Raw genomic sequence first — 25163 nt, forward strand, 5'->3', positions numbered from 1 at the left:
GTCTGTAATAAGCACTCATATGTTGACTCTGTGCTGCTTAAAGACACCGAGTTGGCAAAGTAGATTATTCTGTTACATTGGCATGATGTAGTCACTTAGCCTATATCTTGTGCATTATGATAGACACAGGAAGGCACTGGTAAAAGCATCCTCCGAGGCTTTCCTCTGTGGGCGCTTGCGTGAAATTAATCGAGTGAGGCAGGCAAAGCTTACTATGCAGGGCCATTGTCTGCCAGTCCTCTGCTTCCTGGTGAATTAATTTACAGTAAAAGTACTCTGCTGCACATTGTGCCAAGATATTCTGCTCCAGATGATTGCTCATCGTTCATAAGATATAGACAAGCGACGCTGGAAGACTTCCTGCAAAAATGTTGTTGTTCAGTTGGTGGAACATAGCAGCACTGCCAGGCTCACAGTTTCTGCTCCTACAGGTGCAGGGGGCTCCTGCTGTACGACCTGGTGAATCAAAGCGGACACTAAATTACAGATGTCATGATAACTACCTGTCTCTGATGGGGTTAGTTTAGAGACCAATAATTTCAAAGGAATACAACACAGTCTGCTACCTCTACTGCCAGCTCTACCTTTGTTGAACTGTACTTAACTGTACTGTTAAACTGTTTGTTGAAGACTTTCACTCAGTCAGTGTTTGAATTACACTGTGGCTGTTGAGGGAAGCCCCTATTTTTGAGGGGTTGTGAGGGTACTTTACAAATTTATTTAATTTAATTTAATTTCATACAGAGAACATTTAGCCAGGGATGACAAACAACCAGATTATTATTATTCACTGTTGCAGAGTTTTTTTGTTGTTTTTTTAAAAAAAATCACTCTCAATGTTTGGGAAGCACAGGGGAAACTTTGTGTTGCCTCCGGGCCCATAAGATGATTGTCACTTTGGCGCTAACCTTAAGTTAGCATGCTCGGGGCAGCTGTGGCTCAGGTCATAGAGCAGGTCGTCCTCTAATTGGAAGGCTGGCGGTTGGATTTCTGCTCCTCTATTCAACATAGTGAAGTATCCTTGGACAAGATACTGAACCCCAAATTGCTCCTGTTGTCTGTTCTATAGGTGTTTGAATGTGTATGAATAGTTAAAAACTGAGTAGCAGGTGGCACCTTGTATGCTTGCCTCGGCCACCGGTGTGTGAATGTGTGTATGAATGGGTGAATGTGACTCATTGTGTGAAACCACTTTGAGTGGTCGAACGACTAGAAAGCGCTTTACAACTGCAGGTCCATTCACCATTTACTCTGTGGTCCTTTTAATTGAAACATTTTCTCAGAAGTTAATTGTAGTCTAAATTTAAACATGGATGAATGGGAAAACTGTGTTTTGTACCAGTAAACATATTTTTTTCCACTGTAAATTTTTGACATTTTAACTCAGTGGTCTATGGGGATTGACTCTCTCTCAGAGCCAGCCTCAAGTGGCTGTATGAGGAACTGCAGTTTTTTGGCACTCACACACACACGCTTCAATTTTCAGCTTCTGGGGTTGCTGCTTGGAAAAATGATGCAAGATACAAGAGTTCTTCCCTATTTAGTTTGATGCCCCATTGAATCACTGAGCTTTACACTGCATTTTAAAGTGCTTTCCATTTAGTGGGGGTAAAGTTTTTAATGGTTTGCATTGTAATTGTCTTACTTTTATTTTATTTTATTTCATTTATTTATTTTTTAGATTTTATTTTATTTTATTTCTGGTTGGATGGGAGCTACCTAGCATCGGCACTCGTTCAGTGATTTCTGAAACTGAGAGCAGGGGCCAGGGGAACAGGAGACAATTTGATGTATATGAAGGTTTAAATGTAATGCACACACACTGACACAGCTAGACAAAAAAACGCACACACACGTCCAGCCAAGATGGACTTTGACTCCAACAAATGCCAGGAACACACCAACACATTAAAGAGACATACTCTTAAGAGGAGATTATCAGTGAGTCAAACTTTTGATTGTAGTCAGAGTGCATGTTAATGTGTGTCCATCCATTCTGTTGACTACTGTGGCTACACCAAGCATCTCGCGCGTGTGCTTTTGTGTGTGTTTGTGCATAGCATTCATGCCTTTATGTACATATCAAATTGACTCCCACCCTCTGCCCCTACTCTCCATTTCCATTGAAGTGGTCGATATCCATATCTCAGACAGAGGAGGTCTAAATGCTGAGGATGTGGCACAGTTGTCAGGACCATTAGCAGGACTAATGGTGGCCTAATAGCCCTGTGTGCCCTCAGGGAGGAAGACCAACCACCAGCAGCAGCAGGACAGGCTGAAAGGGCTGCAGGCCGCCAGGAGGAGGAAGGGTTGGGGGCGGGGGCATAGACCTGAGGCAGGCAGCAGCTGTGGGCTACAGTAGACCCCATTTAAGTGGTTATTACAATATCTGGATCCCTTTACTGCCTGGATCTACTTTCACATGGGTGAGAGAGAGCAGTGTGTGTGTGTGTGTGTGAGAGAGAGAGAGAGGGAGAGGTTGTATGGCATGTTTTTGTCTCACACAGATTACTGGGGTTAAAGCTGGGCTTAAGCTTTGTGTCATTCGATTGGCTCAATATTGAAACCAAGTGGTATTAATTATATATTCATCATCGTCATTCTTAAATTTAACAGATAATCTAAAAAAAATAAATGAAAGTTTGCCTGGTCTAAAAAAAATGTCCAATTATGATTTTACATCATGCAATATTTGACTAAAAATAATACAAAAATACATGAAACTTAAATAATTATTCAGAGAGTCTGTTGTCAACAGGACTACACATCAACACAAGAATTAAACTTTGTTGATATTTGAGTGTTAAAAAATGTAATTATGATAAATGCAATATCCATTTTTTACATGCATGCATAACAAAGACCACCTGTCACGAGCATCCTGATTGATTTATCCTGCTGTCATCCTTAAGCCACTAAGTCTTCTTCTCTCTGTCACTCTCCATTTGTCCCCCTCACTTCCACAATAGCCTTCTGTTTAATTTACTTATCACTCAGTTCTGCTTCACCTTCACCACCTCCCTCATCCACCCATCTTTCAGCCTCTGTCTCATCATTTCTCAACTTTCTCCATACTTTCCGTCTCTCATCCTGGCAGCTCCACATGGCACAACAGGCAAATCATTTTAAGGGCATGACATCTGACATGGGACATTTGGCCCTTTTGCATTAAACAGCAAATAATCGACTTACAATGCATTACCTGAATTTAGCACTTGCTAAAACGACTGTTGTTCTTCTTGGGAAGACGCCATCTCTTTCATGACCTCCTGCAGTAACAAGTATCCTGATTAATTCATCCTGCCGTCATCCTTTAGCCACAAAGTCCTCTTCTCTCTGTCTCTCTCCATTTGTCTCCCTCTCTTCCACAATAACCTTCTGTTTAATTTATTTATCACTCAGTTCTCCTTCACCCTCATCACCTCCTGTATCTACCTGTCTTTCAGCCCACATCCCCCCATTTTTCACCTCCCTCCTTACTTTCATTCTCTCATCCTGGCAGCTCCACATGACGCAAACCATTTTGAGGGCGTGACATTTGGCATGGGGGTTTTCAGTGTCATTATACAGGAAACAGATGACATTACAGTACAGTATGTGAAATTAGCAGATGTTACATGTTTCCCCCCACATGCAGACCTTATTCTCCTGCCAGTCCTTTCTGCCTTTTTAACTTTGTTTCTTTATTTTCCCTCCCTAAAGAGATTATATGTGGGCATTTTTGCTTTTATTTGGCCATGAATGGAGAAGAATGACATTTTTCCATCTCATTTATTTTATTTCTAAGGACAGCACACATTAATCAACATTTTTTGTGAATATGCCAGTGTTAAGCAGCTGGCTAATTTTCAACAGTAGTCCTTGTGGGGAGAGAGAGGACACATGGCATACATATTTACCTGCCCATTACTGGCGCTTACTAATTAACAGTACACATCCAAAACATGTAAATCAATCACGCAGTAGTGGACATTGCAGTAACACGCCCTAATTTTGCTTTATAATACGCATAATAAACAGAAACTACTACTACAATGATTATGATCTATGACAACACTTCACAGAGAGTGTGTGTCATTGAGAGTTGTTTTCATATTAAGTGAAAATGACCCTGACTTGTGTTTGGAGTGTACTTACACTTAACCCATGTGCTTGAACACTCACACACAAACAAACACAAGTCAAATGATGTGTTTCACCCCTCTCTGTTGTAGGCGTAGGGAGTGCACTGTTCTCTCTCTCTCTCTCTCTCTCTCTCTCTCTCACACACACACACACACACACACACACACACACACACACACACACACACACACACACACACACACACTAGCATAATTTGTCCAATATTTTGTTCTGGGCAGCGTGCCCATTTCCAATATGCTAAGCACAAGGGATAAGAGTGTGATCACTGCAGAAGATCCAGCTCTCTGTGCCAAGTCCTGTCACTCACTGCCATGCCCACTGCTTTGTTCTGCCTCGCCTCGTCCTTCTGATGTCAGTATTATTCAGAGAGGCAAGGTTTTGTACTGAGAGAGCAAAGTGTACATCAAAGCAACAGATCTGGGCCAGAATATATTTGGGAATGGCTTCAAATATTTGAACTACTTTAACTGGGCTTGAATTATCATGCCAGACGCCTATAAAGCATAAAAACTCAACTTAATCCCCAAAACAGACAAAAATGGACCGAGTAAGGAAAAAAATAGCTCTTATGAAAGATTTAAACTAGATCCATGATAACAAGAAATTACTTTAGACGTCAGTGTAATGACCAGTGATCTCAAAGCTTTTAAGTTAAACTATTAAACTGAAGAATACACAGTGTGACATTTGCCTCGCAATCTGCTGTCAGTTTTGGCAGCAGAAACAGAACAGAAGCCTCATGACTCTGCCCAGAGCAGCAGCATATTAACATTTTTCTTTTCTTTGGTTTCCAGTTGGCCTTCAGTTTGTCCTTGGTAAATATAAACCTGAAAAAAAAGACAATGGACAAACCGTATGACACCCTCTACTCACGTTTGAACGTCTTTTTCACAATAAAACATAGCAGCTGAATGAGAATGTGAATAATAAGCAGTGACTTGAAGCATGGAGGTGGTATATGCGTAATTGCATGTGCAGACATCTGTGAATCTGACAACGCTGCAATATGTCTGGAAAACCACCCAATTTATGCCGCTAAGAGATAAAATAATTGCTTTTTCTAACGTCATAGTGCAATTTTGTCATTTTTTGTGATTTTTTTTTTTATCCTTAGTAATACAGCAGAAATGTAGGACTTCAAGGGCCATATCAGTGAACTCATTGTGTGTTTATGTGTGTGTGCTGGCGTGGGCGGCTGGTCGTAATCACACCTTTCTACTGTTTCCACCTATTTGCCCACAGATGGATATTGATGCAGTGTGTTAGCGCTGTAGGGTTTTATGTGTGTATGTGGTTGAAGAACACGTCGTGACAGTCATGTGTAATCGTGAAGATAGGAAATGGTTTTTAATGGTGAACAATCCCATATACTGATCATCCAGGCCTGTGATGAGTGTGAAATTTCTGTCAGCTGATTTTCTTACAGTATATAATTCGGCACTATTGATATGGCCAGCTTTTTTTATCTGTGTGCTCACAGATTTATTGCGAGATCTGTTCTCTTCATCGATGAATTCAAGTCCAAAATTAGCCTTTTGTGTGAGATGGGAATCAAGCTGGTTTGAAGCAACACAGTTTCTCATTGCAGAATCTATAAAAACCGATTGGAAAAATTATTTCTGATCTACAAAGTAACTTTATACTCTCTGCAAATATCATTTTTGTTGTAATATGCGTATCTAGATGTTTTCTTTGTCCACGCCTGTAGCAAAGTGGATATGACTGAGAGGTTTCACAGGTGGTTATGGTCACTTGAAATTGAGAGAATATTGTTCAAAGAAATGCTGGACTAACAGTAACATGGCAACAACACGCACAGTAGCCGGCTGATGGACAGAGACAGTGAGAGGGAGCAGGTGTTGGGGTTTTATCCATTAGCCACCCCGTCACCTCATACCCACACACACACACACACACACACACACACACACACACACACACACACACACACACACGTATATAAGACTCCTGCGGGGCTCTCTATGAATCACCCTGGCCAAGCTCACTTCCTCTTGATGATGTAACTCATTAAATGTCCCAGAAAGAGCTCACTATTATGGGTGATGTCACTCCCATTGAGAAAAAAAAAATCACTTTCCTCTGAACTGGGAAATGCTGCCAGCCCCCATCCTGTAAGTGTTATTTTATTTTAAGCAATAGCTTGACATTTTGGGAAATACAGTTCTTGAGTTAGCATGAAGAAAACAGGGGAAGAGCTACCCTTTCTCTCCTCAAGGATAAGTTTGATATTAAGCCAAACACCGGACTGGACTAATATACTGAATTTTACCAGGTGTCACACTTGACTCAGCGGTTGCCCCCAAATGGAATATAATAACACCACATCCTAACAGCAAACGAGCATCTGACTATCGCATTGCATCCGTTAGCCTGTCCACACTGAATGCATGAAATATGCATTTCCGTTCCTCACCCATTGCTGTGCTTTCAGAGCGAACAACAGGACAAACTAGAGACGGAGTGTCCGACGTCCAACAAAATTTCAGCCTCAAATGGCAGTGCTGCATTGCCTGTGGGCAGTTAGGATACCTTTCTCGTCAGCTTGAAATCCAAAATGTTGCCATCAGTTTTAGTTTTCTTGACTAAATCGCAATGTTGCATTGTCCCCCAAAAAAGACATGAACTCTCTAGTAAACAAACAAAATGCATGCAACTGCTCGTCTCCTTCCCACCTTAACTGAAGTGTAATCTCCTTCATGTTATGGGTGCTTGGCTCAACAGTAAATTGCACACAGCCTGTCAGACACTTGTGGCTCCTTTAGTACGTTCATGAACAAACATATTATGTTAATTACTTAGTCATATTGCTGATTAATAACGCAGTAGTTAGCACTGTGAATACATCGGCACAGGTTGCTGATGTATGCTACTTTTTAATTTGCCAGGCTGTGTCATAATGGCCAATGCCAGTTCAGCTGATTTGTTCAAACCAGTTTAAGGTTGAACATTGACAGGCAAAACCAGAAATTGATCCAACATCGTGTTGGTTTCATTGGTCCACAAACAGAACAACAATTTGTACATTTACGGTTGTTAAAAACCACAAATGATCAGTTCTACTTTTCTGTTTGTTCTGAGATTAAATAAACAAGATGCAATGTGTTTATTCGCGAGATTCTTTTTGAACATTTAGAGCCAAGCTAGCCATTTCTTTCTGTGTCCAGTCTTTATGCAAAGCTAAGCTCACTGGCTCCTGGCTTCAGCTCCATACCTAGCAGACACACAGAGTCGTATCATGATTAGATTTACGGTACAAAAGTGCGTCAACCATTGTGCAACCAAAACAGGAAGATGATAGCTCTTTTGTTTTCCCTGGTAGCTATTGTTAATGAGCTCCAGTTACCAAAGAATATCAATGTATGTTTTGTGCTGTTACAATGGCCAGTAGCAGGCGGACAGCGTTACAACTGAAGTAACTGTAGAAACTGTGGTAGTTGTTTGGCTCTGAGATAGCGGTGCCCACAATAACAACACTTGTTTGTGCCAAGTTTTTTTATTCATCTGATTACTGCACTACACTACTGCTTCACTTTAACTGCGCTTGTTTAGTTCCCTCGAGAGCTGATTATAATCATAATTTCTTCAGCAGAAAACAGGTTCTGACTTATTATAGTGTCTCTGCAGCCTTTCTCCCGCTCGTTGGCTCCTCGCAGATTTTTGTTATTTAGTGTAAGTATTAATGTGTCACAGTGCTGGAAAGTAAATCAGGCGACTTTAACTTGTTTTGAGACTGTTTGGAGACGAGAGCTCCAGCTGTCAAGTCATGTTTCATCAGCTCGGCTTTGGTTGGGTTTCCTAATGCTTGTTTACTTATACAAAGACAAAGAGATAGACTGTGTGTGTGTGTGTGAGAGAGAGAGAGATAGAGAGAGAGAAATGTAAGAATTGCACAGGATGAAAACCAGTTACAGTCTTTTATTTTTCCTCTCATTTTTCTCTCAGGTTTGTGTTTATTTTCAACCTCTGCCCCTGGTGTAGTTTGTCACTTGGCTTCCTTTCATTTCACAGACATGCCTCTGTGTCATTAAGCTTTCCCTGAGTGAAAAAACAAACAAAACAAATGATTGTATCTTTTTAGCTGAGCCACTGGGCTGCAGAAAATAGCATGATAAGCAGTGCAGGACAGGCTGACAATAGAAATTGATGGTAACCTGATCTTACCTTAGCCGAGTGTTAAATGGAATCAAATTGGGAATAGATGGGCAACAAGCACCACGCAGATTCCTCCCAGTAGATCCTAATCACATCAGAGCCCTTGCTGTCGTGTCCCAATGTCATAAATATAGCAGCAACATGTTTTAAATTGACTTTGGCTCCACTCAACCTGGTGGTTCCTGAAGTCTCTGAAGTCTCCGAGCACTTAAGAGGGATCGGTTTTCAAACTGCATCCACTTACATGAGACATTAATGGAGGAATCACAAAACTGGCTATTGACAAATCCAAACCTACGCTGCTATCTGAACAATGTTATTATCAGAAAGGTTGACTATAGTATTTGAAATACAATATTTTCTGAACCACAGTGCTCTAACAGAGCTCCGTTTTCTGTGTGGGATGCCAGCATTATATGCTAATGAGGATGCTAAGGTTAAACAGTGATATTTATGATTATTAGTGAGCTCCGAGCAAAGTGAATAATGATTTCACAAAGAAAAAAATTAACCTAAGTTTCATGTCTGTTATGTGGAGATGGATACTTGGTACTTGGCATAATGCAATATGAAGTCTCCAGTCTCTTTGTAGCTTTACTATTCCGCATAACCAAATCAGGTCCAACATATTTTTAGTTGTTTTTCATATAAATCTGTCAAAGTTTGATGGTTGAGCAGCAATTATTTAAGAAACAGAAATGTACGGAGCCCCTTAAGTTGTTAAAGGTGATTTTTCCTGCATCATGAAAGCATAGATATAATTATTATAAACAATTTCTGCCAATAGATGCCCCTAAATCCTACACTGGGCCTTTAAGGCTGGTGTTACCAAGATCAATTACAGTACAACACCATGAAAAAAATGAAATTTTATTTTTTTCTAACTTTTCCATGAGGTTAGCGTTTTTTTTTTGGTTTTTTTTTTTGTTTATGCGGGTATGTGCTGCTTACATTTCTTCTCTATTAACAGAAGAAGATCCATTTATGCTGAGGCTAAACAGACGTGGGAAGTTTATTAGTTTAAGGTTTGACCTTGAATGAGTTTGATTTATACACAGATTGTCTCTATACTAAAAAACAAAGTGATTTCTTTGGAAGCATAAAAACAACAGCAGAAATATGTAAAGAAATAGAAAAAAGAAAACATATTAAAATAAAATAGATAAGTCAAAGAGTTCAGTCATCATAAAAAAAAATTTTTCCCACAGAATTCCCTGTTTTTCATCGAGTAGCGTGTCAAAAAAAGACATTTCAGTATAATTGGTTTAATTTGTTTGTTTTAACGTAGCCTTAATATTATGCATAATTACATTTCTGTACCACAATTATAGTACATTATAATCTTTTCCACAGCCCTGAAAACAAAGAGTCGTGCAGTAAGAGATTGCATGGTGTGTAAAACTCATTTAATCAGGCTTATTTATCTGTTTTTTTCTCTTTCTCTCTTGCTGTCTCTTTCTCTCCAGAAGGATCTACCTCTGCCACGAAAAAGTAGCAGGTAAGCTCACATTTAGGCACATTTGTTCCTCTGTTTGTATGTTGTTGAGATACTGTGTGCACCCTTTCCCAGGTGAGTTTGTTTTGCTGGGTTAGATTATTTCTGTGAATTTTTATAGTCTATGTTTTTGGGTTTCCATGGATTTTCTGACATTTGGTGGATCTTATATTTTCCAAAGAGGGAAAGTTATTTTTTTTTTATATAAAAGGCACTTAAGTGTGCAGTGACTTAATATACCTAAATACATTTGGCATCTTGTTTTACTGTTTTTCTGCATTGTATGGCCTTGTGTTTCCTGAGCTAAAAGACAAACACAAACCAGGCAGGAATAGCATCTTTTAGTACCTGGATTCATTCCAGCTTTGTTAAAGGAAGTGTTGGTGAAACGATGGTATTTTGCCTCCAGACTGCAGCATGTTCCAGCTCTGCGTGAGTCCTTTCACTCTCGGAGCGTCTCTGTCGGCCCAATCTGTTGCACCAGTGAGCTGTGCAATGAAAGTTCAGCAGCGGGAGAGCCGTGCTGTGACCTCAGTGCCCTGCGTGGTTTTGGGAAGGCAGATAGGTTGAGTAGGGAGAACAGAGCAGTACACGATGTGTAACACAAATAAGTTAAGCCAACAAAATGTTGAGTGCAGATAGCTGATGACTGACATATTGTGTTGCTGTCAAGTAAAAATACATACATAAGGTAGAAGGAGAAGTAAAGGGTGAAGTACAGACAAGTGCAAACATAAAGTGCACTCACTGACCCTCATTTGACATACTCCTTACTCTTTTCTCTGATAGAGAGATAAAAGAGTTTGTTTAGCTATTCAGGTATCTTCTCTTGTATTTAATAGGGACCCTATAGTGTCTAACTGATGAAAGCTGTTTGTTTTCTAATTACAAGACATGGGAGGGGTCTACGTGGCGTACCCCTTTATATAGACATTTTTTGGCGTACCTAACAGGTTTTGCACTGGTCAGGGAGTTCCATGGCTAAAAAAAATATTTCAGATATGTTATTGAAAAAAGTTAAGAGAACCAGAGCTTTAAAGCACCGGACAGTGGAGAGCCATAGTAACACTGAGCCAGCAGAGCCACCTGACTTGTAGTCAATAAATGGCCTTGAACATAATTAGGATAGAGTAGAAAATCCTCTACCACCTTGGAGCTTTAGCTCATTTGTGCAATAACTTACACTTTACATCTGGTGCCAATCTCAAGTAAGCATCCACAAATCATCTTAAAAATCACTTGCCTGAGAACCATCGTGTTTGTATCAAAGTAATCAAGTGATAGCTGCCTGTAATTTCATACATTGCAAACAGGAACTGCTGATAGTTTGCATATTTATAGCATACTTTGAACAAATTTAAAAAAACAGGGCACAAGTTGTGGCCCATTGTTTAAAAGTCTTATTTTTGTAGATGTAATAGGGCAAATCAAAAGCATAAAGTGTAAGAGATCTTCTCATTCATCATTTCAGCTTTCATTGTGCTCCTGAATTAAATGATTAATGGAAAATTTCTTCAAAATGTCAACATTTAAGGCAGATGTAACCATTATAAGGCAGCTTTATAAGACATGATTAGCTTCTCAGAGAAAGAGAGAGATACAGTTGTCCTCTCCACAGAGGTGGATTACTTTTAGTGACAGATTTAGAAACCTCCGGAGTCGTTTTCTGTGCCATTTAGAAAAGAGTGGGATTGAATGATCCTGAGAGGATTGACGAAACTGATTGAAGGGTCTTAATTTGTGGTTCAGGCATGTAAAACTGTTACACTTAACAGTTATGGGAGGAGAATTTGAAATATGGAGCAAAAAACTGCTGTTGTTAAATGCTCTCGCTGTAGTGTATGAGTGTGTGAGTCTCTGTCCATGGTGCTGAAATGAAACTCACTGCAACTGCTTTCACTTGCAATTTCTGTTTGTCACTCTTTTTGAGTTTAAAGCATTTGTCTCTGGCAGCGTTTCTTTAGCTACACCTTAATCACTGTTTACTTCTTGACAATATCCTCTCTTTTACTGAGATAACCTGTGAATTTTTTAAATTTGCAATTGGAAAGCTATCGCTGGCTCCTGCTGCTGCTGCTAAAAGCACTTCACAGATCAGGCAGAATTTGGAAAAGTGTCTCATGTCAGCTCAAAAGGCTGTCTGAAAATGCCTTTGAACATGGAGGGGGGTGTAATTTCCCACAAAATGCTTACCCTTTGCCGTCATCATTTCGAGTGTTGAAATCCTTGAAATTTTTCTGAAATTGCTGTAGTCCGGAGCCATTTATATATTTTTTCGTTCTACTTCCGACTTGGCCACTTTTGTTCTGTGTGAGCAGAATATGAATCATGTAGCTCTGTCATATATCTGTTTCAAAACTTATAAACTCTTTTTGTCTGTGGTTTCAGCTTTTTTCAATAGTTTTTCTTTTTTTTTTAAGATAACTTTTTGGGCTTTTTTTGCCTTTATCAGACAGGACAGCTTAAGTGTGAAAGGGGAAGAGAGAGAGAGGGGGGGTGACATGCAACAGGGCCGAGGCCGGTATTGAACCCACGGCCACTGCAGCAAGGACATAGCCTCTGCACATGGGGTGCCTGCCCTACCAACTGAGCCGCCAGGCGCCCCAAACAAAACACCAGTTTTTCTTATGATTTTAACATGTTTTTTAACCATACACACTGGCCTTACAGACATGATGGTGAAAATAAATAGCCATCGTCATGGTAAATTGCAAAATAGTTATCATTTAATGGAGGAGAAGATAACCTCTGATAGGATGACATTTTTTTGCAGAACGATGTGGATGCTAGTGTCACCTGTGTTCCCTCGTCAAAAAGACTATGGGATTTTTTCATTGGATTTTGGATTAAAGCAGGAAATAAGCTCTGTAGCAGAGAAAAGTAATGGTACTTACTTGTTTTGTTCAGCAAGATAATCTTCACAAATGAACACCATTTTTTAAAAATGATTTTTGAAGCGTAAATGCAATGAAGTAAAGAAATGAAAAGCTAATTTACACTACAGTCACAAGACTTAAGGTCGGCACTACAACAAGAGCCGGGTTGGACATGATGATGTTCTTTATTCCTAATTATCCACTTTTTAGCAACTGCCTTTTTAAAGACACATTAACTCTTCAAAATTTACAGGTGGAATATTTACAGACATATTTTATGTTGTAGAACAAAACGCGAAAGTCTGTTAATCTTGTGTTAACCACAGACCTTATTTTAGGTATCTAATCAAAAAGCCACTCAAAAAACCCACTGAATTCGAGATTATTGAGGCAACCAGGAGCGTTGAAATGTTAATTTATATTGGTGTTTCATAACTCACTCTTGCATCACTCTAAGATCTTGTATCAGTTGTTTAGCCAATAGAGAAAAGAAGTTCACAAGGTCTGCTTTAATTCTTGGTAGTACCGCCATATCAGTATAACCCCAAAGAGTGCTGATGATGCATCTGGATTAAGCATCACTTTTGACCAATAGTTACGAAGAGATGTGTATGAACAAAACACATGAATCAATGAGGCGGGAGCTTGCCGACACCTGTCACAAACAGGCATAATATCAGGATACATTTCAGAAAGTCTGAGTTTTGTATAAAACTATATTTGACACATATGGATGACGAATGGACCAGGAAAAGAGTATAATCCCATAGATCGTTGTTAATTTCTTTGCCTGTATCCAGCTCCCATTATGGTTTGACAGATAGTAACTTGTTTATCATGTAAACTGTTGGACTGAGGGTGCAGGCAATTCAGAAAGTTGTAAATGTGAAGCATGGATTTAATTCCCTGTATTGAACTGTGTTTTTATTTAACTCTCCTTTTTATTCGTGTGTGTTGTTGTCTATTTAATATTCTGTCTGCATTTGACTCTGCAGAGGTGCTGTCTGGCAACAATAGCTCCATGATGCTAACTTATACATGCTCGGGGTATTTAATGTGTGTCCGTATCCATGTGTAATTACAATTTACTGCCATACTCAGTTTGGGCCACATACTTATCTGTGTGTGTGTGTGTGTGTGTGTGTGTGTGTGTGTGTGTGTGTGTGTGTCTCAGTGATCTTGTGTGCAGCGTGCTTGTGTGTCCCTGACTGCTGTCATCGGGTGTGTTTTGACCCTGACCCCTGACCTCTGTGTGGTGGGGTGGCAGATGTCACAGCTTGGCATGACGGAGACACTGGAGCTAGAGGCTCACGGTCAGCTCTCTCTGCTCCCTGTAGCCCCCCCTCTGTTGGATTTTTCTACACACATCCTCCTGTGGGTGGAGCTGGAGTCTTACACTGTGGGTGTAATGACTGGGCGTTTATTGCAGAATGAAAATAAAGTGACCTGAAGGACAAACAGGTTACCAGATTCTGAAATCCTCAGAGGTTAAATGTGCTTCAGAGGAGATGAAGAAAACATAAAAAAAAAATGTCTTCCATATGATATCATGCTGCCCATCCCTGTCTGTCACCCCCCACTGTGTTTCAATGATATCACCACCACCCCTCCTCCTCCTGCTCCCTCCTCCTCCTCCCCCCGTCTCTCCTCCCCATGTATATTTTATCCATCCAGACTCCCACATTAGAGACGGCATCCATTATTGAATTACTCCCCTCAGCACTACTGTGCAACTGTCACCCCACGTCAGCTTTAACATTTGGTGGATTTGTTTCAAAGAGAGGGAGGGAGGGCATGCGCGCGCACACACACACATACACACACGCACACACACAGACACAGAGAGAAATGACATCTCTTTTGGCCGAGCATTGCTGAGCAGCTCCTGTGATATTTAGGACAAAAAGATGATGCGAGACCTCATCCTGTGTGTCATTTTACACAGAGAAAAAATAGAACTGTGCCTGTGTGTGTCTCTGTGTGCCTTTTAAAGGATGCTGATGTTATTTTATATTTACTTTGCTGTCAATAAACCCCATGGAAACCCTAAAACAAATGGGTGTTAATCCATCAGTCAGTGTTTTCAGATTTCCCACTCTGTCTGTGGCATTTCTTTTGATGATGTAAGTCTTAAAAAATGGAATATATAGTTAAATCTTTTATTAAAGGCTCATTAATTTACCAAAGCAGCTGGGCACTGTAATTTTTGCAAAAGTTACTTGAATATAAAAAGTTGATAGTGTATTCTTTGGGCTCTATTTTCAGCTGTGGATTAATACGCATTTACTGCACAAGTGAATATTTACAGGAAAAGAATACATTCAGAAACATTCAGTTTATTGATGTGTTTTTTTTAAGGATATTTTGTATTTTCTTATTACCCACAAATCCCATGAAAGGGCAAAAACCAACAATGAATGTGTTCTTCTAACAAGTATTGTCTGTATCTAACTCTTGATATATCTTAATCATCTGTGCCATAGACTTACACTGTTGTCCAAACAAAAACACATAAACCAGTCATGCCGTTACATAGGCACCCCTCTTCCACCAAATTAGCTTTGGTTCTTGAATTGGTTCTGTTTCGAGCGAACCAGCTCACATTTCCACCAGTTTTGAGCTAAATCATTGGTATCGAGGATGTGTCATCAATAGAGGGCATTGCACAATGCACAATGTAAACAGTAGTGGCAAGATGGCAAATTGCATTGATTACCTGAAAGCTCTTGTCTTGCTATTGAAGATATTTGTTTTTGAAGATGTAGAAACCTATGACATGCACTTTATTCTCTCTAATGTGTGGAATATGACATGTCCACTGATGTCATCACAGTTTGCACTTGAGGACAAGGAAAACCTGCAATTTTATGGTTTGAGCTGGGAACTTTTCGGATTGCAAACGTATTTATTTGTCGGTGGAAATGCTCCAAACATTTCAAAATTAAGTGCAGGAACTGTAACAGTACCTGTTTCATGTTGTTGGAAAAGGTGTGTGGGTGACATATCCCACAATTACCATGAACACAGAGACTGTAGTTCATCTTAAAGGGGCACAATATGAACTTCAGAGTGTATGAGTTGTCTGGACATGGTTCTAGCAAGCCCATTCAAAGCCTTAAAAACAAAGCAAACATCCAAGAACGTCTGATAACTATCAGTGCTTAAAATGGCATTTGCAGGATGTTGCAGTAATGAAAATGTAAAGGTTTTCTGTATGAAATGATCTGTTTCTGTTTTCTTGAAGAGAGACTTGATTGACATAGCAGATAGTTTGCAGCTATATGGATGCTCTGAATGTCACATAAAGAACCTTTAAGTTGATCCCTCATAAACCGTCCTGGTGCTGTAAATCCTCACCAGAACACCAAATCAGCAGCTGAAAATAGTGCCCCAACAAATGTGTTATGTCCCCCCTTTTGGACTAACATTTTCTCAAAAGTACAATGCCCAGTTGTTTTGGGAATTATTAAGCCTTTTTATAAACAACTGAATGATTGTTTGAAGATTTACATCTTTAGCATGAGCCAATGGGCTCGAGGCTTAGAGTCACATCCAGTTTGGGGACATCAGAAAGAATTGAGAGATGGACTAAAGCATTGTTGGTTTTGGTCTTTTCATGGGATTTATTGACAATAACAAAAGCATAGAATTTTGCCAGCCCTTATCCTTTAATAGCTTTTGGACAACAATGGAGTTCTGTGGCACAGAGGACTGAACTATAACAGGCTTTGTTAGTTGGGTACATTTATTGTTGGATTTTCATCGGAATCAGTAAGAAAAATATAGATTATCACCATCCTTATCTTCTGATGGTCTGTTGTTTTAATGATGTCAGTCCCGGGCTGTAAAAAACAGACTCACATGTGAAAACCAACCACATGTGTACCCCCCCCTCCTGCTGTCTTTCCTGTCTTGTCATTCACATTAGTCTCCAGTTTGCTGCTTCCTCGTCTCTCCTCCTCTGATTGGCTTTCACTCTCTCTGTCTTGCATTCTCGCTGTTTCTCTCTCATTCATCTACCTGCATTGACCCCTCTCTCCTTTCTCTCTCCCTCTCTCTCTTTCTCTGCCCCCTCCTCCTCCCTTGCTCAGTCGCTCCACACTTCCTGGCTTGGCACGATACCCTTGAGAGCAGCCCCACAATCCTCTCTCCTTCTGAGCGGGATGCTCGGCAGCCTGTCCCCTCTCTCCGGCTCCTCTTCTCTCCTCCTCCTCTCGCTCTTTCTCTCTCTCTGCCTTTAATCCTCTTGTTTCCTCCGTCTGTGACATGGCTGACATTTCCAAATCTTTCTAATCATTTTCTCCTCTCTCTTGCATACACTCTGGCACGCACGTGCACAGACTCACGGTGAGACATCGGCGTTTGTGCGCGCGTGTTTCACTGGCCAGAGGAGGCTGACATGCCGGCGTGGAGCGTAATCGCTGCCTCTTGACTGCCTCTGTTTGTGTGTGTGTGTGTGTGTGTGTGTGTGTGTGAGAGAGAGAGAGAGAGAGAGAGAGGCTCAGCTGCTCTCATGATCATCTGCCAACACAGCCTCTGCTGCTAGCAACATGTTTCGACGCACAAAAAGGTAAACAGCAACAATCTGTCTCTGTGCAGTCTTTGTGACCGGTGTGGTGCCCTGCTGTTGTTGCTGTGTGTTGATTCATCAGAGGAGGCTGTTGTGTTTTTCCATGATGTGTCCGTTGTCCCTGCCAGCTATCGTGCTGTCTCACAGTTGTCTCCCTGTCTCCATTTAGCTCCAGCAATATGGTGTGCGTGTGTGTGTCTTTTACATGCATATGTGTGTGTATGTAAAGTCAATTTGTGCATACTTTTATATTTGTATTTAAGCTTCTGAAGTACGTAGAGGTTCAAATTTGTGTATGTGTTCTTGCAGATTTGCTGTATTTATTTATATCCTGGTTGAGCTTCATTGTAGTGATGCACATGTGCACAAGCATTTAATCTGCTTTAGATTATTGCTCACACACATGCATACACACACTGAAAGGTGTGTGTGTGCTTGGCCAGTAGCCTGTGTGTCAGAGATACCATTATGAAGTGAAGGTATTATTATCAGTGTCCAGGGAGTGCTTGTGTAGCGGAGAGCCAACAGTGGGCAGTGCTGGAGTGCTGTCTGCTTGGCTCAAGTCCTCGCTCTTCTTCTCCCTTCCTCTTCACCTCCTTCTTTCTCATTTTCTCATTCTTCCTTTATTTCCTGTCCCTAACGTCACCTAGCTGTCCTCCATCTTTTTCTCTCTTCGCTTGTTTTCCTCATCTCTGTTTTCCTGTTGCCTGTGACTAGTTATTTCTGTGACTTAACCTCACTCACCCTCCTCTCCTCTCTCCTCTCCTCTCCTCTCCTCTCCTCCCATCAGCCCTTTAGTCCCTCCCGCAGTGCTTCATTTTAGCCATCTTCATCTCGTCTGATCACAGGGGGATTAGCCTCAGTCTTCACCGTTGCTCCAGCTGTGCAGGGGATGAACAGCGGGAGATTCTGTATATGAACAAGAATAAAGCCTCCCTCGCTCTGACTGTCGGCCACCATGCAGAGTGTGTGTGTTTACCAGAGAGAGACGTGTGTTTAAGGGGTGTGTTTGCTTATGAGCCTGTACATGTGTGTTTGCTGTTGCCCTGTAAGAGCTTAGCATGTTTACAGTGTGTTTGTTTGTGTGTGTCACAACATTGTTCTCTCCTCACGTTTATTTTATGTGTGTGAATTTAGGTATTTATGAGAGCGTATACTCTGCTACAGATAAATAGTAAGAAAATGTCATATCACAATTACAGTGACCAAAATTATCAAGTTTATCTGTATTATCAAAGTACTTTTAAAATGTCAAAAAAGTGCCGATTCACCAAACTGAAATCATTTTATCAAGTTTTATATTGAAAGTCATAAATAAAATTAACAACAATTTTTGATTACATAGACATTCAAATGATATTATAGCCAATACTTTATATCAACATATAAAAACCATATCAAATGTGCATTAACATTGCCTTTGAAAAGCTTGCTTGAATGTTTGTGTCACTGTAGATGAGGACAAGGGACCAATGGCATCACTGGTTTGCCTGCTGTACGCCCACTCAGTAAACAAGGGAATAGCAAAACAGACTCATCTTGCATGCTGTTCCTGGTCTGTGTTGCTAACTTTGGTTGATTGTGGACATTATTTACTGGAGGTGGATGTTGGTATTCATTTAGTATATTGAGTAATCGCCACCAAAGCTTTCACATGTGAACATAAGTCTTGTATTGTTTTTAAACCATCAAAAGTGGGGAAAATCTTATATGATTATTGAGCTGCATACAAGTGTGTCACTTTGCTCAGTGCCTCCTTGCCCCACTGCACTCTTTCTCTTTATTTATATTGAGACTACTGCTGCGGGAGCGTGAGCTCTATGCTGGGAAAGTTGTAAGAGTCCGTCCAAATGCACACACAAAGTGACAGGGCTAACTGTTAGCAGTGTACAACTAATGTTAATGTTAGCAGTTATTAATGAGTTGAACTGAAAGGCAGGAAAGCAACTGCGAAGATGGTCCCTCAGTGATGCCTCTAACCTATGTAACAGCAGCAACAGAACCAAAAGAAAGTTTGCTTTATTATGTTAACCTTGAATATGAATAGGCAAATTAAAGTTTGGTTGTTCACTAATAGAATTTCAGAGTGCAACTGTATATATATATATATATATATATATATATATATATATATATATACATATGTGTGTGTGTATAAATGGAAAAGTCTAAACTGCACAAAAACCTGTCTATTAATTTTATGTTGCATGACTAATCTGTTAATTGCCTGATCATTTTGGCACAAGGCATGATGAGTGTGAGTCTGTATTGTGTGTGTGTGTGTGTGTGTGTATATATATACACATAACGCGGACAGGTTGAACCTGTCATAGCTGTATAATATGTTGTTGGACAGCGTGAGGGTCCCTATAGCAGCGGTGGGGTCCAACAAGCATCAGACTTTCACCTGGGAGCCCGCTGTTCGCTTCCATATGAATGTAGAGTCAAACCATGATGTTATTTCCTAAACCTAACCACCTGTGCCTTTGTAGCCCAATCCTAAAGATGTGCTCTTGTTGACATACCAGCGTTGGTTGCGGCATCCCAGAATGTCAACAGCAGACGCAGGACGATTGCTTGAGTGTAATATAAAGACGCAGAAGCCACCTGATAAAGCAGCGAGATGTGACAGCTTGGGATGAGAATGTGTTGAACATTTTCGAACTAATTATAGATATCATCAGATCATTTAACCCTGATACTATTTTTGGTTTTAATTTTTAATTCTCTTGTTTTCTGTCTCAGTCAGTGTTTTGTGCATGTGCATTGTTTGTTAGTGCATGTGTGTTTTCTTGGCGAGCTGTGGCAATTAAGAGAGATAATGCTCTATGCCCACTCCCAAACAGATTGAGCCAAAGGAAGACAGAAAAAATGAGAGAACATGAGGCACGAGACAGAGAAAGGCAGCAGAGCTACAGGAAGAAGAGAGTGGGGTGGGATGAAAGGCAGAGCCTCAGGTAGTGTCTCAGCCTACATTTGAGAGTTACCCAGTGGGGTTAACCGAGCCCATGACGATAAACTCTCAGTCTGCTCGTCAACTTCCCTCCCTCTCACTCGAAGGTAAACCTCTTTGGTTTGTTGTTTTGGCTTTGAAGATCATGACAGGGAGACAGAGCTTTCAGAGACTGAAGCTTTGTGTTTATCTCATTCACACACAGTATATACAACATTATCCCACTCATACATATGTGTACATGATGCATGGAGAAAATGATCCCACTCATGAGCAGCAAACAGGACATTTCATCCCACTCACAAACAGCACATATTGTCAGAGAAGCAAAGAAAAACACTTTGATTTATTTTGTCTATATGCTGTCTCTCCTTTACTCACAGCATAACAGGATTTTTTGCTGATATCTATTGTAATTACACCACATTGGATGTATAATAGACTCACCTTGCTGCAGCAGTTTCATTGTGCACACCTCTCCTGTCTTTGTGATAGGTAATTTAGGCTATTTTAAGCTTCACTACAGCGATGAGGCACACACTCAGCACTGTTATGGCTTTTAGAGGTGACTGAATGAAGCAGCTTTCTCAGATCATTTTTGTCTGCACTGATACATGAGGTTAAAATCAGGAACACGCTTAACTATCCAGATGCATGAAGCATGGAGGCTCAGTGACATACAGTATGTCTGAGCAGTTGCATTGCTTGGCTGGTCTTTTTTAATGAAGGAGCCGCGAAGTAGAAGATGGTATAGAAAAAGGAAAACTCCTCTCCAAGCTCTACTCCTGTTGTTTGTACCATGACAGCGCCATCTGTTACTGGCTGGTGTTCAGGCTGGCCTTAACCAAAACACACAGACTGTTTGGGATTTATCTTTGATGTTGCAATGACATGATAACACACAGCATCTCATATACAGGCGTGAGTTGGATGACAAGCCTGACAACATGAATTGCATATGAAATAGTCATTTTCCAGATAAATATAAATTTACGTAGAGGTAATATTTAGGCTGCGCAGGCAGGTTTATGTCCTTATTAGTAACACTTCATGGTAAGGGTACATAAAGCATCATGAATCCATGCATGAAAAAGCATGAATGCATTCATGTAGTACTATAAGTAGTATTAAGTAGTATTTTTAAACATTTTTTTTATCATATTCCCTATATGTGAAAACTTATTGGCGATAAACCAGATTCTGATTCTGATGGAATGATGTAAAACAGTGTCAACCTATATTGCTAATGTAAGTGTAAATAATATATGCTTTGACTGCATTTTGGAATACTGATTCCCAAGATGCAGAATTATTGTAAAAGTATAAAGGTTAAGAGGTGCATTCGGTACATCCTGTTCCAGCAAATAGTTGGAGTCATTTAAGTTCATTCTTGACCTTTTGGAAACACTACTTTGAGAAAAAGTATGTTGCTACAAAAGATATACATACTCTTGCATCAACTCTATAATTAGTCAGGAACCACTAGAATCACCAGAATGAGTTTTATACCTCTTCGCTCATATTCAATTTCCAGTAAACATTATCAATGGACACAGACTAAAATGCCTCTGGAAGCGTTTGGAAAGACTTACAACCATTAAAACACGTGATGCAGTGCTGAGATTCTGACCTTCTATCCAGCGCGTCACCATTGTGTTAAGTAATCAAAGAGGTCTAAATTAGAGCATTTACCACACGCAAACAGTAAATAATCACAGGATCACAAAATGTCAGAGCTGTTCATTCACAGTCAAACCATTCAGCTGTTTCTTGAAGCTTGTTTAAAAGCATCAGTGCCGTAATTTAAAGTCTAGTAGAAGTACACCAGACTGTTATTTTAAGTGTCTCCATTCTTATTTTCCTCTAACTTATAGAAGCTGTGGCCTTGCCTGGTTGTGAATCCATATGCATTATCCATAATCAGATAAAATCATTTTTAAATGTCTATTAGACATGCTGTGAGACTCCCCACTAATGCAAATGAGTGCTGCTCACTGAAGGAAGTGTTTCATTCTGTATGAGGTGATGGCTACGGATCATTTGCTGCAAATAAGGTCACTTTGGCAACAAAGTGAAATGTCATCATCGTGGCGATTCAGAGCACTTCTCAGGTCTCAGTAACTGTAGAGAGCTGAGATATAGTACCAGCCAGAGCGGAAAGACGAATGCAGACAAACAGGAAACCAGCAAATGAAAGACTGATGGTGACACATGCAGATAGATCCAGATAGGTCTTTGCTCTGCCACAACTTTCTGCTGCATCACTCTGCCTGAGGATACACTTTCACACCTTTAGAGGACATCTGACAACACCTCCCAGTGGAGAGGAGTGATGTGACTTAAATAGACGTTTGGATGTTTATTGTTTCCTGTTGGGTTGCATTTATCCGATGTGCCTCCGAATGCGGTGCGTTCAGATCAGTGAATCTTTGCTTATAATGTTCTTGAATGAAGTTTGTTGCCATGTAGCTTATTTTAACCCTTTTCTCTGTTGTATATTAGAGACCAAAACCAGGAAATTAAACTAAACCGAGCCCCCCGTGAATTTGCAAAAATGATAGGGAAATCTGTGTGACAAAGTAATCCTAAATCAAGGTCCTCCTCTTAGCTTTTCAGTTTTATGTCAGGGTCATTGCTAAATAGAATCATCACTTGACCTGTTAGGTTTGGAGGGTTACCTGACATCAGTGTGACATCTCTTCCAAACCACCAAAGGCGAAATAGTTTGGAAACTCTCCTTCATTTTTAATTTGCAAGGGGAATTGTCAACGGATGCAGATTGATATGCCTCCAGATGCAATTGGATAGACCTACATTGGTGTCTCTGGCAACAAGCAGAAGAGGCAGATTGTTAACCACTTCCTTACAAGCAATGTAACATAACATCAGAAACATACGTCAAGTATTGAGATGAGATAAAATGGTCAGGTGATAGAGCTGAACTCTGTCACCCCGAACTGACAAGTTTATCATCATGTTGTTGTTCAAAACGCACACAAGGAGTGCACACTGTCTGTGGCGTACAGTCTTTACCACTCTGTGTTCTGTGTTTTACTGAACATCCAACGTAAAGTCGCTGCTGGTTAAAAACTCAAAGGTCTTGATAAAGAACAATATCAAAGTACTCTATTTACTATTTGGTAAAGAATTTACTTTGAGTGATATTCTCAACATATTCACTTTGACCGGTTGATATGCTATTAAAACGCATGTACAATAGTTCGTATTATATCACAGGAATTTGCATCCCACAAATGACATTTGGTCTTTAACATACAGTTAACTAATTAATGTGCAGTTATGAACGTATGATTGAAAGGAGTTGTTGTTGTCATTAGCCGTTAATGGAAGCCTACTAAGTAATGCATTGGGTCAAGTCTGTCGACGAATCAGATGCTGTATTGTTGACTGCATAACCGTACTGATTCCAGATCCCAGATGGAATAATATAAAATTCACCCCATCCTACTCTCAGTATATCTGTGTTGTTTAAGCAGCATTCACGATAATGAGTAGAATATTGTGAGTATAATAAATAATGTGTAGATTATTCTTTGGGCACCAACTGTAGCTGTTTCCTCTTGACTATAGTTGTAATGCTAAGGCCAATAACCTCCATCCATCCATCCATCCATCCATCCAATCATCCGTCCATCCATCCGTCCATCCATCCATCCGTCTTCACCTGCTTATTCGGGGCTGGGTTGGGGGAGGGGGTCAACAGGCTGAGCAAAGTATGCCAGACATCCTTCTCCCCAGAAACGCTTTCCAGCACCTCCTTGGGAATCCCAAGGCGTTCTCAGCCAGATGAGATATATAATCCCTCCATCGGGCTCTGGGCCACCTGCCCAAATATCTCAACTGGCCCCTTTCGACACAAAGGAGCAGTGAATCTGCTCCAAGCTCCCTCCAGATGTTTGAGCTCCTCACCCCATCTGTAAGGCTTAGCCCAGCCAAGTAGCGAACCGTATTTTGCAAAATGTTTAACTATTTCTTTATATCAGTGCCTGTACACACGCAAATGAGAAAAAAAAACATTTCAAAGGGCTTAAAATGGCCAATTCAAACCAAAATGTTAAGGCTACACAGGTGTGAAAGGACTCGGTGGGATGCTGATTTGATTTAGACAACAGCTTCAGGCCCTGACAGCCTACTCAGTCCACCATAACACCAGCTCTACAGGTGAGAGGGCACTATCAGCCAGAAATACATTGTGATAGTTGGCCAGCATGTTTATTTTCCTCATAATTATTCGGTAATTTAGGCAGTCAGCTTCTTTGTATGCCAGCCAACTTTTTATGCAGTCACACAACAAGCTTACTTAACAGCGTATTACATAATCAGTCACTGTACTTAGGAGTCACAACAAAACATGCTACTTTTTTTATTTATTGAAGTGCACTAACCACTATTACAAACTGAGAATTGCCCCTTAGTAGCAGCATGAATTGTCAGAACTTTTGCTATTTTTCTATCATGCTCAAATGGGTGACTCAGTCAGTCCGACCTCCTTTCTTTGCCTTTCTCTTTTCATCTTCATTCTTTCACTACATGTTTTTTTCTCTCTTGTACAACTGTGAAGCTTTAGTTGTTACTTTGTTGGTAGGCTTTGTTGTTTTTCCCTTCTTGCTTCGCCTCTCTTTCATGGGGAATAACAGCAAAAGTCTCTATTTATGTCTCTCTGTGCTACATTGCATAGCAACAAGAAAGCCATGTGACTAACCCCTGCAGCAACCCCAAACACCAAGATGGTCCTGTCGTGTATGTTCTACTTCTAGTTTCATCCTGTCATTTATCTTTTCCTGCAATCCTTTTTTGTCACATCACCTGTTTGCTTTCATCTGTCAGCTTCACTCAATCACCCCCTCAATCTCCATCTGAATGCCTCATGCTTGATAAATCTGCCCACGTGGCGTCATTTGGCCACTTTCCCGAGTTTGGGGATCCATC

General features: G+C 40.4%; 1 protein-coding gene across 3 annotated transcripts in view; it reads left to right on the forward strand.

Moving 5' to 3' along the window:
- Positions 1–25163, forward strand: part of mast1a (microtubule associated serine/threonine kinase 1a) — an 89175-nt gene that overhangs the window by 2063 nt on the left and 61949 nt on the right. Inside the window, exon 2 of one of the 3 annotated variants that reach the window (XM_042485278.2) lies at positions 9786–9817. In XM_042485278.2, the coding sequence (XP_042341212.2) occupies positions 9786–9817 (32 nt within the window). Of the gene's footprint in view, positions 1–9785; positions 9818–16729; positions 17261–25163 lie in introns of those variants that run through there. The other 2 variants (XM_088075510.1, XM_088075511.1) reach the window with 2 other exon arrangements.

Source organism: Plectropomus leopardus, chromosome 3 (assembly GCF_026936395.1).
Source record: "Plectropomus leopardus strain MGB_pleo_1.0 chromosome 3, ASM2693639v1, whole genome shotgun sequence".
Classification (NCBI taxonomy): Eukaryota; Metazoa; Chordata; class Actinopteri; order Perciformes; family Serranidae; genus Plectropomus; species Plectropomus leopardus.